At 39.7% G+C, this 15753-nt stretch overlaps 1 protein-coding gene and 1 long non-coding RNA gene across 2 annotated transcripts; both read right to left on the bottom strand.

The window, feature by feature from the left end:
• Positions 1-10687: 10687 nt before the first annotated feature.
• Positions 10688-10973, bottom strand: LOC115202475 (uncharacterized). Its single transcript, XR_003879994.1, has 2 exons — positions 10921-10973; positions 10688-10769 (listed from the first exon to the last, which is right to left on the bottom strand). It is a non-coding gene; the product is annotated as an uncharacterized LOC115202475 (long non-coding RNA).
• A 1203-nt stretch (positions 10974-12176) lies between these two features.
• On the bottom strand, positions 12177-13750 carry LOC115202023 (ecto-ADP-ribosyltransferase 5). The gene has a single exon (XM_029765880.1). It carries the CDS (start codon positions 13748-13750, stop codon positions 12953-12955), a length of 798 nt encoding a protein of 265 aa, XP_029621740.1. The 3' UTR covers positions 12177-12952.
• Positions 13751-15753: the final 2003 nt, after the last annotated feature.

Here is a 15753-nt window from a genome sequence, read left to right as displayed (position 1 = left end):
CTAAACACAAATGCATAATTTGTAAGTGATGTCTGGGTGTTGGAGTGTGCCCCTGGCTGTCAGTAAAATGTAAAAACAAGTTTATTTTTATGTATTTTTTATATGTGGCCAGTGATAACATTGTTGCACTGATGTATCAAATGGTTGCACAGGACAGACAGTGATGAGCACAGTGAAAAAGAAGCTCAAAAAGAACAATCCTTAGAAAAATGGAAATCACTTACAACCTACTTGAGCAACGAGGCAGGCAATGACATGATGTAAAGATGCACAGGCCAAACGGCGTTTGTTGTTGAATTTATACATTTAATTTAAATACGAGTTTCTGTATTATATTTTTCATTCGGCTACATGTAGCCTATATTGAAGTATTGTTTACAGTTGTCACTATGACAACGAACATACGTCTGTCTTGCCACCTCATTAACAGGTCTACAGCGGTGCAATAGGATGCGTTGATCAGTTGATTGACAGGTGTAGGCTACTGTAGAACAATAAACTTTCCTCTAGTATGGATGCTCGCTAACGTTTTATAGTTATGTAAAACGTATCATTATAGTTGTCGTCCTTGGTGTGGACAGCCCTTAACGTTTAAATTGGTAAATGCCTCCCTCTAGTGGTCAACATGAATATGGTATGAATAGAGCAGTGGTTCTAAACCACGGGTTGATTTGACAGAAATCACGAGTTAAACACTGATAGCCGGCTAAAAAGAAGGGATGTAATATTCCCTGCTATTTTGTTTTAATTATCATTTTGGAGGGGGAGTGTTACATGTGTTTTTAAACGCTCGGGGAGGGCCAGGTAAAAATATATTTCTTCAGGGGGAGGGACATCCATTTCATTTCAGAGGTTCAAATACCTCCATGCAAGGGCGAAAATCTGATATCCACTTTGGAGGGGACAATTACATTAAATTTTCTCAAGAGCAATTCCTGAGGGGGACACCAAAAGTAGTGCTGTAACACATAGCCTACATTGTAATATGGTAAATGTATATTGAGGAACCAAAGAAATAAGGTGTTTGCCGTACTCCTAACTACCGGTACCCAAAACTACACAACTAATCACAACAGCAATACCATTGCCTTTAACAAATCTTAGTTCAGTCACCAGTTTAAGTTGAGAGTGGGGGTATCCATGGCATTTTCCAATTATGTTCCTATTTTACAAGTAAAAAAAATGGAGAACCTTTCATAATGTTGCCAAATAAAGACTCAACAAACTTACCTGAGACTCCCTGTCTCTGCCAGTCTGTCGCTGCATATCTGTCCCCAACTCTGCTGTCTGTGTGCCATCTGTTGCCTGCTCTGCCTAATGACATCATTGTGAAACATTTCCATTAGAGTTTCATTTCTTTCTTATGAACATTTTATCAACTAGTCTTTGAGATATTAGGCTACTAGGGTTCTTACTATGCGTTTTGGTGTATTGAAAAATACTCTGATGTCCGTCTTTTATTTTTCTGCCATTTTTCTACCTGGCTGGCTGGCTGGCTACACACACAGTGTGTAGGTTATTTACAGTAGCTTCTATCATCTTCAATCATTCTATTTGGGCTTCGATCTAAAAGGTAGCTAGCAAATGTGAAACGGATTAAAATGACAAGAGTTGACAGCTGTATGAGTTCACCATTTACACAACATATGCTGCAACCTTTTGTAATTTTAATAGTTTGTTTCATATTGGCTGGCTTCCAACAATAGCTGAATTTGCAAAGCTAGCGAGCACCAATTCAGTTTCAGTGGTGTTTGCTATAATCTTTGCTACCCGGGTTAAATAAAGGTGAAATAAAATAAATAAATAAAAGTTCCCTTGCGACAATTTAGCTTTTGCAACGAGACCATTAAATATATATAAGACAATGGTAGAAGAGTGTAGTTCTGTTCAGTTTGGACTTCAGTTTATCGCTAACCTTATCACAGGGACTTTGAAGCACTAACTTATATCATCTGCATGCTGATTCCATCTTTGACGACGCCACATAAATGGAATAGGTACTAGCTAGCTTAATAGTTAATATTTGCGCGCTAGCTCTGCATATTCAGCTAGTGTGTGTGTGCGCGATTGACTGGATGAACCTCACGGCAGTTACGTGCAAACTAAGGAACTGGCAGTGGATCAAACCATTGTGAGGCAAAGGGCGGGGGGGGTCGCAATCTTTTGAAACTTAAAAACGCGCTATTAAGTGTCTATAATCAGCACAATTGCTTTCATTGCGTATTATTAATATTATTTAAATTACATAGTTACGTTTCAGTGATATATTGGGGGGACAAATCATATTTTTCCCAGGATGGAGGGGTCGTGTCCCCCCCGTCCCCCCCAGGATTTCTGCTCCTGCCTCCATGTATCCCTCAATATAAGTAATGTTCGCACCCTTAGAACATCCTCAACACCACTATGACCTTTAGCTGCATAAGTGTCATAACAGTGTCATAAAAGCAACAACTCTGTCATAATAATGTCCACCACCTTCATAACGTTGTCATGGTGATGACATAAGACATATTATTAAGAGTAAATACGACCATGCAAAGGTTCTCCAGGACCACTACCAGAACTGGTTGAAATAGTATTAGTTTTCATTGATATGTGTGCTTGATTTAGCCCTGCATAATAGAACCAATGGAATAGTCCTGAAAGAGCACACAAAGGTCTTAGTTCTACTGGTAGTTTCCTGGAATCAGTTCAGACCTCTCCTCTGGTTTGCCTCAAATAAGTTGAGTTGCACATTGTTGTTTTAGCCCAGGACTAACACATCTGATTCAAAGATTCACTTAATCTAACCATCAAGCACTGGAATTTTAATATAATAGAACATTATAGAGTAGAATTGGACAGAACTGAATAGAAAATCTTAATTGTCCTTTTAAAATACTTCATAAAATGATATCAGCATTCAGCTACAGTCATCAGTGTTACATGACTCATGACCCTCCCTTCACTTGGGACCCTCACTTCACTCGGGACCTTCCCTTCACTTGTGACCTTCACTCGTGACCTTCTCTTCACTCAATACCCTCCCTCAAAGAGCTAGCCTGTGTCCCAGATCTGTTAGTGCTGTCTTGCTAACTCCTTTGCCATTGTCACGTCAAACAATAACATAGGAGTTGTCAATACAACACAAGCAGATCTGTGACTCAGGCTAGCTGTTTCCCTCTAACAGGTATCTTTTCTCATTTTGTTCTCTTCAGAACCCACGCTCAATTTGAGGCCCTCTTGAAGATGTAAAACAGTCATTGTCAGGGTGGTGCAAACCAGTCGTTTTTTTTTTTTAAAAAGCTGAATTTCTTTAGAAAAAACTGTTTTTGTTTTGTCATTATGGGGTATCGGATTGATGAGGTGGAAAAATAAATGTAATCAATTTTAAAATAAGGCTGTAATGTAAAAAAATGTGGAAAGGTCAAGGGGTCTGAATACTTTCCAAATGCACTGTATTAGCTGAGTAGAAATCTAATGTATAAGTAACAAATATCTCTCCACCAGTCCAAAGTAAAGACCAAGGGTCAAATTCAACACAAAGTGGCAATTTTCTTCTTCTCACTGCACTCTAAAGATGAGAACACAATCTGTCAACAATTATAAACATTTCAACAGTACCCTTATATACAAATCAGTTGCAGATACATTCACTCTTTTGTCATTGCCAGTGGATGAAAATTCTCACCATCCATCTGGCAACATTCACCCATGTTGCAGAAGTTGTTGAGCTCGGATCTACAGCATATTCAGAGATGAAAAGTACATAAATCAGTAAAGTATATTAAAACTCTTGGTTCAACAACAGCTCCAGTGATGCTAGTCCTGAACGACCGTAATAGAAAAGAAAGAAGCACTGACCGCTGTTAAACCAGTAAATCATGACCATATTTTATGACTGTGGTAAGGAAGTTATAAACCATCCCATAAGGTGATGTTGAGGTCTTGACTGAAACAGAACCTTAAAGTTACTTCATTTTTCAGTTTGGTTCGTCTTTCACCATCTTAAAATAAATAGGACAGTAAATATTGCTTAATGATATTCTTTATTGATTTTAACAAAAGCTGTGGTGCAGACAGTCTTAATAGCAATCATTGTTGGTTAAACATGTTTTAACATGATCATTACAATGTAGAGCTGGGACCATTATATGTGTTTTATCATTCATCGTACATTGGTGGAGGTTGGGGAATGATCAGTTATATACAGTGAATATTAACATAATGTAGAGCATTATATAGCCTGTATCTGATGTTCTGCTGAATGCAAGAATACTGCTTCTCAGATTTCATTTTGCTCATTTCAGGGAGTGAATGTTATTATTTAGAGAGTGAATGTTATTTATTATAACGGTTACATGGAGAAAATTGGAACTCTCTGAAAGGAAAATGGATGGCCCTCCCTTCAGCAAATAAAGTTGACCTAATCCCCCCTGAATGCTTGAAAACAACAACAATTGACCCTCCCCTATACCCAAAATAATAATGAACACAAAGTGGGTAGCAGAGAACATTCTTACCATTTACCCTCATCTTGGACAGACCAGAGCCTTAGATATGCCGTTTTAGAAACTGGAATGTTCATAGCGCACAGGGCTGAAGGCCAGAAGGTTGTGTGTGGAAAGATCTCCTTTATGGTAAAAGTATTGCATCAATCTATCATTGTATTTGCAGGTCCATGAAAAAAATATATCATTTTGTAAACATTTCATGCAATTCTAGTTAATTTGATATATTAGCAGAATAGTTTTCAATACCACACAAAGTATCAAAATTACAGGCTAAGAATAGACAGAGATAGGCCTATATGTTCATCTTACCATATTTCTCCAACTCCAAATCAGTGTGTCTTGACAGGCTAAGAACGGACAGAGAGATAGGCCTATATGTTTGTCTGATCTTTCTCTTGTTTGCAACAAAACTGTCCCTGTTTGCAAATAATTAAATCTGGCATGTTTATCTTAGCATGGTACTTTTCAAAAGTTAGGCCTGTCTTTCCAGTAGGCCTACCAACACAGAAAAATGTAAGCGTTAACTTACAATTTTTATTTTATTTTATTTCACCTTTATTTAACCAGGTAGGCAAGTTGAGAACAAGTTCTCATTTACAATTGCGACCTGGCCAAGATAAAGCAAAGCAGTTCGACAACATACAACAACACAGAGTGGCTGCTATATACATACAATCTATGTATATAGCAGCCAATAGCCTAAAGTTGTTTGTCAAACAGGTAGGCCTATATCTTATTTCTTAAATAGTTTCTGAAATAGTCTCCAACACAAAGCCCTCTTGCTGTTAAAGTCTACTTCAAATGAAGATGCTGAAATGAATTTGCCTACTTCCAGCACCATGAGCTGAATAATTGTTGGACTCTCCTCCGGAACAGCCACTTTAGACCTACACAGCACAGCAGTGGTTAGGCAGCACAACATAAGGGTTTGATCAGCAAGAGCAGAGCAGGCCGGGCCTCAGGGTTGGAATATCCATTTTACTGTGTAACACATCCTAGTTTTATTTACAGCATTGCAGCAGCTATCTTAAAAATATAACTTTGCTCTGTGCTTCTCCAAAAATGCACTTCGTAGCCTATAGGCTATGGATCATTTGATTGAGACTACATTAAGTAGCCTATAGGCTATGGATCATTTGATTGAGACCACACTAAGTAGCCTATAGGCTATGGATCATTTGATTGAGACCACACTAAGTAGCCTATAGGCTATGGATCATTTGATTGAGACCACACTAAGTAGCCTATAGGCTATGGATCATTTGATTGAGACCACACTAAGTAGCCTATAGGCTATGGATCATTTGATTGAGACCACACTAAGTAGCCTATAGGCTATGGATCATTTGATTGAGACCACACTAAGTAGCCTATAGGCACACTTGATATTGCATGCCCAGCAGCGAATCAGAGCTGCAGGGCGGCATCGGGCAGACATCGATATACTGTATAGCCTAATAAGCGACTGATTCTAAAACACTGAGAAATACAAATTACAAATTAAATAACCTCCCCTGGACTAGATTTAAAGTACTAAACCCTCCCCTGGACTAGATTTAAAGTACTAAACCCTCCCCTGGACTAGATTTAAAATGTACTAAACCCTCCCCTGGACTAGATTTAAAATGTACTAAACCCTCCCCTGGACTAGATTTAAAGTACTAAACCCTCCCCTGGGGTAGATTTAAAATGTACTAAACCCTCCCCTGGACTAGATTTCAAATGTACTAAACCCTCCCCTGGACTAGATTTAAAGTACTAAACCCTCCCCTGGACTAGATTTAAAGTACTAAACCCTCCCCTGGACTAAATTTAAAATGTACTAAACCCTCCCCTGGACTAGATTTAAAGTACTAAACTCTCCCCTGGACTAGATTTAAAATGTACTAAACCCTCCCCTGGACTAGATTTAAAATGTACTAAACCCTCCCCTGGACTAGATTTAAAGTACTAAACCCTCCCCTGGACTAGATTTAAAGTACTAAACCCTCCCCTGGACTAGATTTAAAGTACTAAACCCTCCCCTGGACTAGATTTAAAATGTACTAAACCCTCCCCTGGACTAGATTTAAAAGTACTAAACTCTCCTCTGGACTATATTTAAAAAGTACTAAACCCTCCCCTTGACTGAAAGACAAAAAGCATGACCCTCCATTTTCCTCCAGGTACCCATTCTGTACATTTCCATCCATCCCTTAGCAACTTCCAATTCAGGTTGCTCTGAACTCCCCTGCTCACTACTGTGTAGACTACGTCACAGTCACCTAATGTGTCATTCACAGGTGGGTTGGTCTGGACTTTAGTGACCGCAAACGCTGGGATTAAAACCTCAGTCTCATCAACTATGGCAGAGTGGGGTGGCATCTGCACCATAGCATGTATTTACCTTACTGCAGAACACCTTTCCAAAGTGGACTAAATTGGGACTAAAATAACGTGGGGTGAAGGTGAACTTTTTGTTGACAACATTCTCATCTAAATGCGCTTTGGTTCTGCAGAAGATGTTCTTTATGATGTTTTGATTTTGTGCCAGAGTATAGCATCGGTTAGATAGAAGTGCACAGAGTATAGCATCGGTTAGATAGAAGTGCACAGAGTGCCACTGGAATGTTGTGCCATAATTAGCAGTACTTTCTTTAACTCTACTGTCAAAGTCCTGGTAGATGGCAGTGTGGTCGTCTGCTGCAGTAGCCCATCTGTGACAAGGACGACGAGTTGTGGGTTCCGAGATGCCGTTCTGCATTCTGTTGCCAGTGGTGTAAAGTACTTAAGTAAAAATACTTGAAAGTACTACTTAAGTTGTTTTTTGGGGGTGTCTGTACTTTGCTATTTATATTATTGCCAACTTTATGCTTTGGACAACTTTTACTTTTACTCCACTACATTGCTGAAGGTAATGTACTTTTTAATGTACTTTTAAATAATGTACTTTTTACCTTTTGAATGCTTAGCAGGACTGGAAAATTGCCTAACTCACACACTTATCAAGAGAGCATTCCTGGTCATCCCTACTCCCTCTGAATCTGGCAGACTCACTAAACACATGCTTCGTTTGTAATGATGTCTGAGTTTGCTTTATTTAAGGAATATGAAAATATTCATACTTTTAGTTTTGATACTTAAGTATATTTTAGCAATTACATTGACTTTTGATACTTAAGTATATTTAAAACCAAATGATTAGACCTCAGGATAAGACCCAGATGCAGACAGTTCGAAGTAACAAAAGTTTATTACATAAACAGGGTGCAGGCTGTGACGACCCTCCCACTCTGTCTGCCGTATTCTCTCTCTTTGTTCTTGTTTCCTTGTTAGGATGCCGGTGGGCGGAGTTGGGAGGGTCGTCAGCTACATGGAAAACACCTGGGCCGGGTGTGTCCCATGATAAATAGACCTCTTACACATTGATTGAGGAGACTCTCTCCAGGCAGACACTTTGTTGATTTTGGTTGTAGCATTTTGGTTGTAGCATTTTGGTTGTAGCATTTTGGTTGTAGCATTTTGGTTGTGGCATTTTGCTTGTGGCATTTTGCTTGTGGCATTTTGCTTGTGGCATTTTGCTTGTGGCATTTTGGTTATTTGCTTTGGCACCTTTCAACACTCTGCATTATTACATTCAGGTATGCAAAACACTCACTTACACTACTGATTACTGATTACACACCATTGTTAATTGTTCATTTTGTTTAGTTACTTTATTTAATAAATATATATTTTGATACTCCTTGTCTCCACGTTGTCTCCCTTTTGTTGCGAACTCAGAGCCGACAGGTCAAGGACAGGCAGAGGTCAGTAATCCAGGGCAGTGTCACAAGGTACAGAATGGCAGGCAGGCTCAGGGTCAGGGCAGGCAGAGGTCAGTAATCCAGGGCAGTGTCACAAGGTACAGAATGGCAGGCAGGCTCAGGGTCAGGGCAGGCAGAGGTCAGTAATCCAGGGCAGTGTCACAAGGTACAGAACGGCAGGCAGTCAATAATACAGTAGAAAAATATGTCTATATACAATGTGAGCAAATGAGGTGAGATAAGGGAGGTAAAGGCAAAAAAAGGCCATGGTGGTAAAGTAAATACAATATAGCAAGTAAAACACTGGAATGGTAGATTTGCAGTGGAAGAAAGTGCAAAGTAGAAATAGAAATAATGGGGTGCAAAGGAGCAAAATAAATACATAAATACAGTAGGGGAAGAGGTAGTTGTTTGGGCTAAATTATAGATGGGCTATGTACAGGTGCAGTGATCTGCGAGCTGCTCTGACAGCTGGTGCTTAAAGCTAGTGAGGGAGATAAGTGTTTACAGTTTCAGAGATTTTTGTAGTTTGTTCCAGTCATTGGCAGCAGAGAACTGGAAGGAGAGGCGGCCAAAAGAGGAATTGGCTTTGGGGGTGACCAGAGAGATATATTTGTCCTCTCCTATCTTCACATGACTTTCCATTCTTCCTCTGCTACCTTCCAATTGAAGCCTGAATTGGTATTTTTCAGTAGACAGTACATGTTCACATCATTTTAGATGAAGCTTGTTCAGATATCATATTTGTTCATTCACTCAATCATATAGCCTCTGAAATAGTATGCAGATGCAATGCTCATTTCCTGTCACCAATCCTTTATATTTTGTCTTGGTAACGGCAGGTGATGTGAAAAAACACTTTTTGAGCAAAATAAATAACATCAGACTGAGGTCTTAAATGGAGGATAGAATTGTCTATTCGTTAAGCCCCCTTGGTTACAACCTCAGACAACATTCTCCCGGGAAACTTAATAAACCTTTCAACCACTATAGAAAACCCCTCACAATGATCTCAAACGGTTTTTCTAAAACACAATGAAGTTAAAGACAGACAACCCTTTGCTAATCAGGAAACTTTCTGGTATGTTGTGGTGAACTGTCATTACAATTGCTTCACAGGAACCTTAAAATGAAGGTTGTTTTCTGGTAAGACACTGAATGCACTGTCAGCATGCAGTCAAAGCTATAACCACTTGGAGCTAACTAGTGCTCTCAAATTCTGTCCTGATGTTGACAGCTGATGAGTTATAGTAATAATATAGCTAACTTAGCTACTTTCTCTTTCAGTTTGATTACAGTTTTTCCCAATTGCTAAAACCCAATTTTGCAAACTAGGCTGGTTTTATCATTATACTTAACACAATTCACAAAACCACACACCCAAACTGCAAAATACCTCATATATCCTGCAAAATGAAGCACTGCAACCAAAACTACATATAGCATTATCAAAATCAAACGCTTGCACGGAATGGCACACACTTCATTCATATTACCAGATTGTTGTCTAACCAACTACACACTGTTGGGCATAATGAAAAGCACTCTCATCTTTAGTATGCTTTGCCATAATACTAAAATAGTTCAAATTGTAGAAAATTCTTCAGATGCACAGAAATATTTTCAGATACACACACATGCTGTTGAAACATTTTATTTTTTATTTTTCACCAAACAAGTCAGTGCAACATATGCACAGCAGATATATTTACATTGGACTGAACAAAAATATGCTCACAGAAAAACTGTCAACTGAAAAAGAAAATTGCAGAAGAAATGTGCAGAAAAAATATATAGAAACAAAAAGAGGCAAGAAAAATAATTAGGCAGCATCTTACCGCACAGCTGGGTCTGGCTACAACGCCTCGTCCACATCACAGGCAATATCTTCCCTTGCCAGACATCGAGGGAAGAAGCACCTTGAGTGCCTTATCCATCCCTGAATCGCACCCACATCAATCTCATCACATGCCTCTTCCATAGCCTGCACAAGAGGCATGCGCACAAAGGGCTGCCGGTCGTATACCTTCCACCGCCATGCCGAAAATAACTCTTCTATAGGGTTCAGAAATGGTGAGTATGGTGGGAGGTATTGCACGAGAAATGGTGGGTGGTCAGCAAACCAGTTTTGGACTGGGGCTGCACGATGAAAGCTCACGTTGTCCCGTACTACAACGTACCGGGTTCTTTGATGGTCTGCATCATTCATACGTTCTGGTGGTATGAGAATGTTGTGGAGTCTGTCCAGAAATGGGAGAATATGGCCTGTGTTGTATGGTCCAAGGCTGGTATGACGGTAGAGGACACCATGCGTATTGGAGATGGCAGCGCACATTGTGATGTTCCCACCACGTTGGCCAGGAACATCTATAATGGCTCTGTGACCAATGACGTTTCTCCCCCTTCTTCTGGTCTTTGCTAGGTTGAACCCAGCCTCATCTATAAAGATGAACTCATGTGGGATTGCATGAGCATCCATTTCCAGTACTCCCTGAAAACAAAGAACAAAAGCAGTCAATATGGTGTTATCCAGTACACTGGGAAACAATGTTGCGTGTAGTGTACTGCAGTCAATATGGTGTTATCCAGTACACTGGGAAACAATGTTGCGTGTAGTGTACTGCCGTCAATATTGTACTAACATCCACATATGCTCGTCTGACCTCTTTGTTTCTTTGAGAGTTTCTCTCAAACGCCACCTTATAAAGTTGTTTCATTCTGATTTGGTTTCGCTTGAGAATGCGAGCCAATGTGGACAGACTGACTCGTTGAATGTTGTTGAATATGGTGTTTTCTTGGATGATGTGGCTTTGAATTTCTCGTAATCTGATTTCATTATTTTCCAAAAGCAAGTTTACAATGGCAGCTTCCTGTACCCCGGTGAACATTTGGCCCCTTCCTCCGTCTCTCAGTCCTTTAGAAAAACAAAAAAATAGGGCTTGGACAATGCAGTCTAAAGATATTTCCCCCACAGTAGAGTAAATTCTACAGGAAATGTGTGCAGTTAGTGTATGACATCAGCCATTCATGAAGTAAACAGCTGTCACCCAACTGATACACTATGACATGGGGTGTACTACATAGTGTGAAATAAATTTTGGTTACATACCTGTACTCCAGTCTAAATGTCCGGATGACACAGGCGACAGTAAAACGGCTCAAGTTGGGCTGCACTCTCTGTCCAGCCTCTCGCATTGTCAGCCCATGGTTGATGACATGATCAACTAAGGTTGCTCTGATTTCATTTGAAAGTTGTTGTCTTCTTTGGCCATGAACTCCTCTACCAGCTCTACCCCTACCTCTCACTCTTCCTCCCCCTCTCATTCTCCCCCTCCCTCTTCCTCTTCCTCTTCCTCTCTCTGCAACGGCTTCCATTGCTGTTGTAAAACAAAAGGTGCTCACCTGTGGTCTTTTCATAGTGCTTAATTCCTGATTGAAGTGGTAAGAATTAACCATTGAGGTGTTTGGCCAGGTGGCACATGTATTGGCCAATGAGCTCATGTAGTGTCATTTTGAATGGCAGTGTTTTGAAATGGCAAACATGTGACTTTATGTCAGATTGTTGTGTCTTATGCAGAGAACCGTGTGCAGTGCATTTAAAAAGTGCCATTTTGAATTGCAAAATGTGTGTTAAGCAGAAAATGTGTTTAGACTTTTGGAGACTTGAGAAGAGGTTTTGCTCTCTGTGTGTCAGTTTAAATAATTGTGCTGTGCATGTCATTTTAGTGTGTTAGCAATTGGAAAAAACTGTAATCTTCAACTTCATTAAAAGTTTATTTTTAATTTGTATTATCCATAGATCTATAACAGAGTTGGTATAGAAAAAGGACATGCGATGTAGACCAATATCGTAATATACAAGAAACGTATTTGTCATACAAAAGAGCCCAACTCTGAATGACGTTTCAAATGTTTACTCAGCGAAGAATACAGTACAGCTGAATACAGTACATGCAATACAGTGCAGTGTCCACTACCCTTAGCTCTCACCCCCTCCCTTCCACAAAGATGTACTTCACTACTTTAACATCAGCCAGGATTTCTCCATGCTCCTCCGTGCACACCACAGGACTTATCAGTCAGGAGAGTTATTGGGAGTACACATTCCTACAGTCCACTGTAGTCCACAAAATAATTATACTCTTCTCATACACAAAGAGCTTAACCTAACACTACTTTCATTTCATTTACAATCTATCAGATATAATCCTTTTTTTCTTTATTGACCAAAGCAAAAGCTGCATGCACATGCTGAACAATGTCAACAATATCATAAAATAAGAATCCTAATATGTGCGAACATGTCTTAACTGAGCAAGCCGTGTCTTAACTGAGCAAGCCGTGTCTTAACTGAGCAAGCCGTGTCTTAACTGATCAAGCCGTGTCTTAACTGAGCAAGCAGTGTCTTAACTAAGCAAGCCGTGTCTTAACTGAGCAAGCAATGTCTTAACTGACCAAGCCGTGTCTTAACTGAGCAAGCCGTGTCTTAACTGAGCAAGCCGTGTCTTAACTGAGCAAGCAATACAAATCACGCCATGTTGACAGTAGCATAACAGCTGAGATTTGGGAATGATTGATCATTCTCTATTTATGATGAAGGGAACTTGAAGGGTGTACTGTAGCCTGCTGATAATGTTTTACCGACTGTAGAAAAGCAGATGTGCTGGTTTTATTTCACACTATTTGGAGCGACTTGACCATTTTGCAATTCAGGTCACTCAATGTTTTGTTGCCCTGTAGTTTGTACACAACATCGCACCAAAGATCCTTCACTTCTTCTTTCTTGATCACGGCTGTAATGTTGAACACTTCATAGGGTGGAATCAACACCTCCTTTTCATAATCTCTCATCACTGGGTAGGATTTGAGGTAAGCGCCAAAACATGTCTTTATCTCAAAGCAGGACTTCTCTCCAAAATGTGTCAAGTTCTTTAGGAAAGAGCTGGAGGCAAATGAGCCAAAACGGATTTCCTTGTTCACTTCACCTGTAAAGTTAAATTTAGTTCTTCTGTATGTGGTGTAACAGCCCTGTTGGTCTGGGTTTTGTTTCAGGAGGAGAATAGCTTCAGTCAGCAGGAAATGCAGGGAGTGGAACTTGAAAGAAGAAGTGTAGATGCTCTTGTTGGTAAAACATGCTTGGTTAAAATCTTTGTATATTGTTGGTTGTCCTGCAGTGTAAGCACAGATAGCCTGGACATGCTTCAGTTTAAGATTGTCTTTAATGGTCCTGTTTCTTGCACACTTTTCTGCCATTGTCCAGGAAGCATTGAAGTTTGTGTTTTTTTTCTCCTCCTCAAGATATTTGTTCTCTATCAGCCCTGACATTTCCTTTCTACAGCCGTTGTACATGTCGTCAACAGAGTCAAGGGCCATGTTCAGGGGAATAGGAGGAGAGACATAGCGACCACCACCCGTTTTCTGTAGAAAGAGAAAATAACTACCTCCATCACACTGACTGTATAGAGAGAACATAGCTACCTGAATCACAGAGAGAGAACATAACTACCTGAATCACACTGACTGCATAGAGAGAGAACATAACTACCTGAATCACACTGACTGTAGAGAGAACATAACTACCTGAATCACACTGATTTTAGAGAGAACATAACTACCTGAATCACACTGACTGTATAGAGAGAACATAACTACCTGAATCACACTGACTGTAGAGAGAGAACACAACTACCTGAATTACACTGACTGTAGAGAGAACATAACTACCTGAATCACAATGATTTTAGAGAGAACATAACTACCTGATTCACACTGACTGTATAGAGAGAACATAACTACCTGAATCACAATGACTGTATAGAGAGAACATAACTACCTGAATCACACTGACTGTAGTGAGAACATAACTACCTGAATCACACTGACTGTATAGAGAGAGAACATAACTACCTGAATCACACTGACTGTATAGAGAGAACATAACTACCTGAATCACACTGACTGTATAGAGAGAACATAACTACCTGAATCACACTGACTGTAGTGAGAACATAACTACCTGAATCACACTGACTGTATAGAGAGAGAACATAACTACCTGAATCATTCTGACTGTATAGAGAGAACATAACTACCTGAATCACACTGAGTGTATAGAGAGAACACAACTACCTGATTCACACTGACTGTATAGAGAGAACATAACTACCTGAATCACACTGACTGTATAGAGAGAGAACATAACTACCTGAATCACAATGACTGTATAGAGAGAGAACATAACTACCTGAATCACACTGACTGTATAGAGAGAACATAACTACCTGAATCACACTGACTGTAGTGAGAGAACATAACTACCTGAATCACACTGACTGTAGTGAGAACATAACTACCTGAATCACACTGACTGTATAGAGAGAGAACATAACTACCTGAATCACACTGAGTGTAGAGAGAACATAACTACCTGAATCACAATGACTGTATAGAGAGAGAACATAACTACCTGAATCACACTGACTGTATAGAGAGAAGATAACTACCTGATTCACACTGACTGTATAGAGAGAACATAACTACCTGAATCACACTGACTGTATATAGAGAGAACATAACTACCTGAATCACACTGACTGTATAGAGAGAACATAACTACCTGATTCACACTGACTGTATAGAGAGAACACAACTACCTGATTCACACTGACTGTAGAGAGAGAACATAACTACCTGATTCACACTGAGTGTATAGAGAGAGAACATAACTACCTGAATCACAGAGAGAGAACATAACTACCTGAATCACACTGACTGTATAGAGAGAACATAACTACCTGAATCACACTGACTGTATAGAGAGAGAACATAACTACCTGAATCACACTGACTGTATAGAGAGAGAACATAACTACCTGAATCACACTGACTGTATAGAGAGAGAACATAACTACCTGAATCACACTGACTGTATAGAGAGAGAACATAACTACCTGAATCACACTGACTGTATAGAGAGAACATAACTACCTGAATCACACTGACTGTAGTGAGAGAACATAACTATCTGATTCACACTGACTGTATAGAGAGAACATAACTACCTGAATCACACTGACTGTAGTGAGAGAACATAACTACCTGATTCACACTGACTGTATAGAGAGAACATAACTACCTGAATCACACTGACTGTATAGAGAGAGAACATAACTACCTGAATCACACTGACTGTATAGAGAGAACATAACTACCTGAATCACACTGACTGTAGAGAGAACATAACTACCTGAATCACAGAGAGAGAACATAACTACCTGAATCACACTGACTGTAGAGAGAGAACATAACTACCTGAATCACACTGACTGTATAGAGAGAACATAACTACCTGAATCACACTGACTGTAGTGAGAACATAACTACCTGAATCACACTGACTGTAGAGAGAACATAACTACCTGAATCACACTGACTGTATAGAGAGAGAACATAACTACCTGAATCACACTGACTGT

The sequence above is a fragment of the Salmo trutta genome, chromosome 11 (genome assembly GCF_901001165.1).
Source record: "Salmo trutta chromosome 11, fSalTru1.1, whole genome shotgun sequence".
Lineage (NCBI taxonomy): Eukaryota > Metazoa > Chordata > Actinopteri > Salmoniformes > Salmonidae > Salmo > Salmo trutta.
This window is presented reverse-complemented; position numbering and strand designations above follow the sequence as displayed.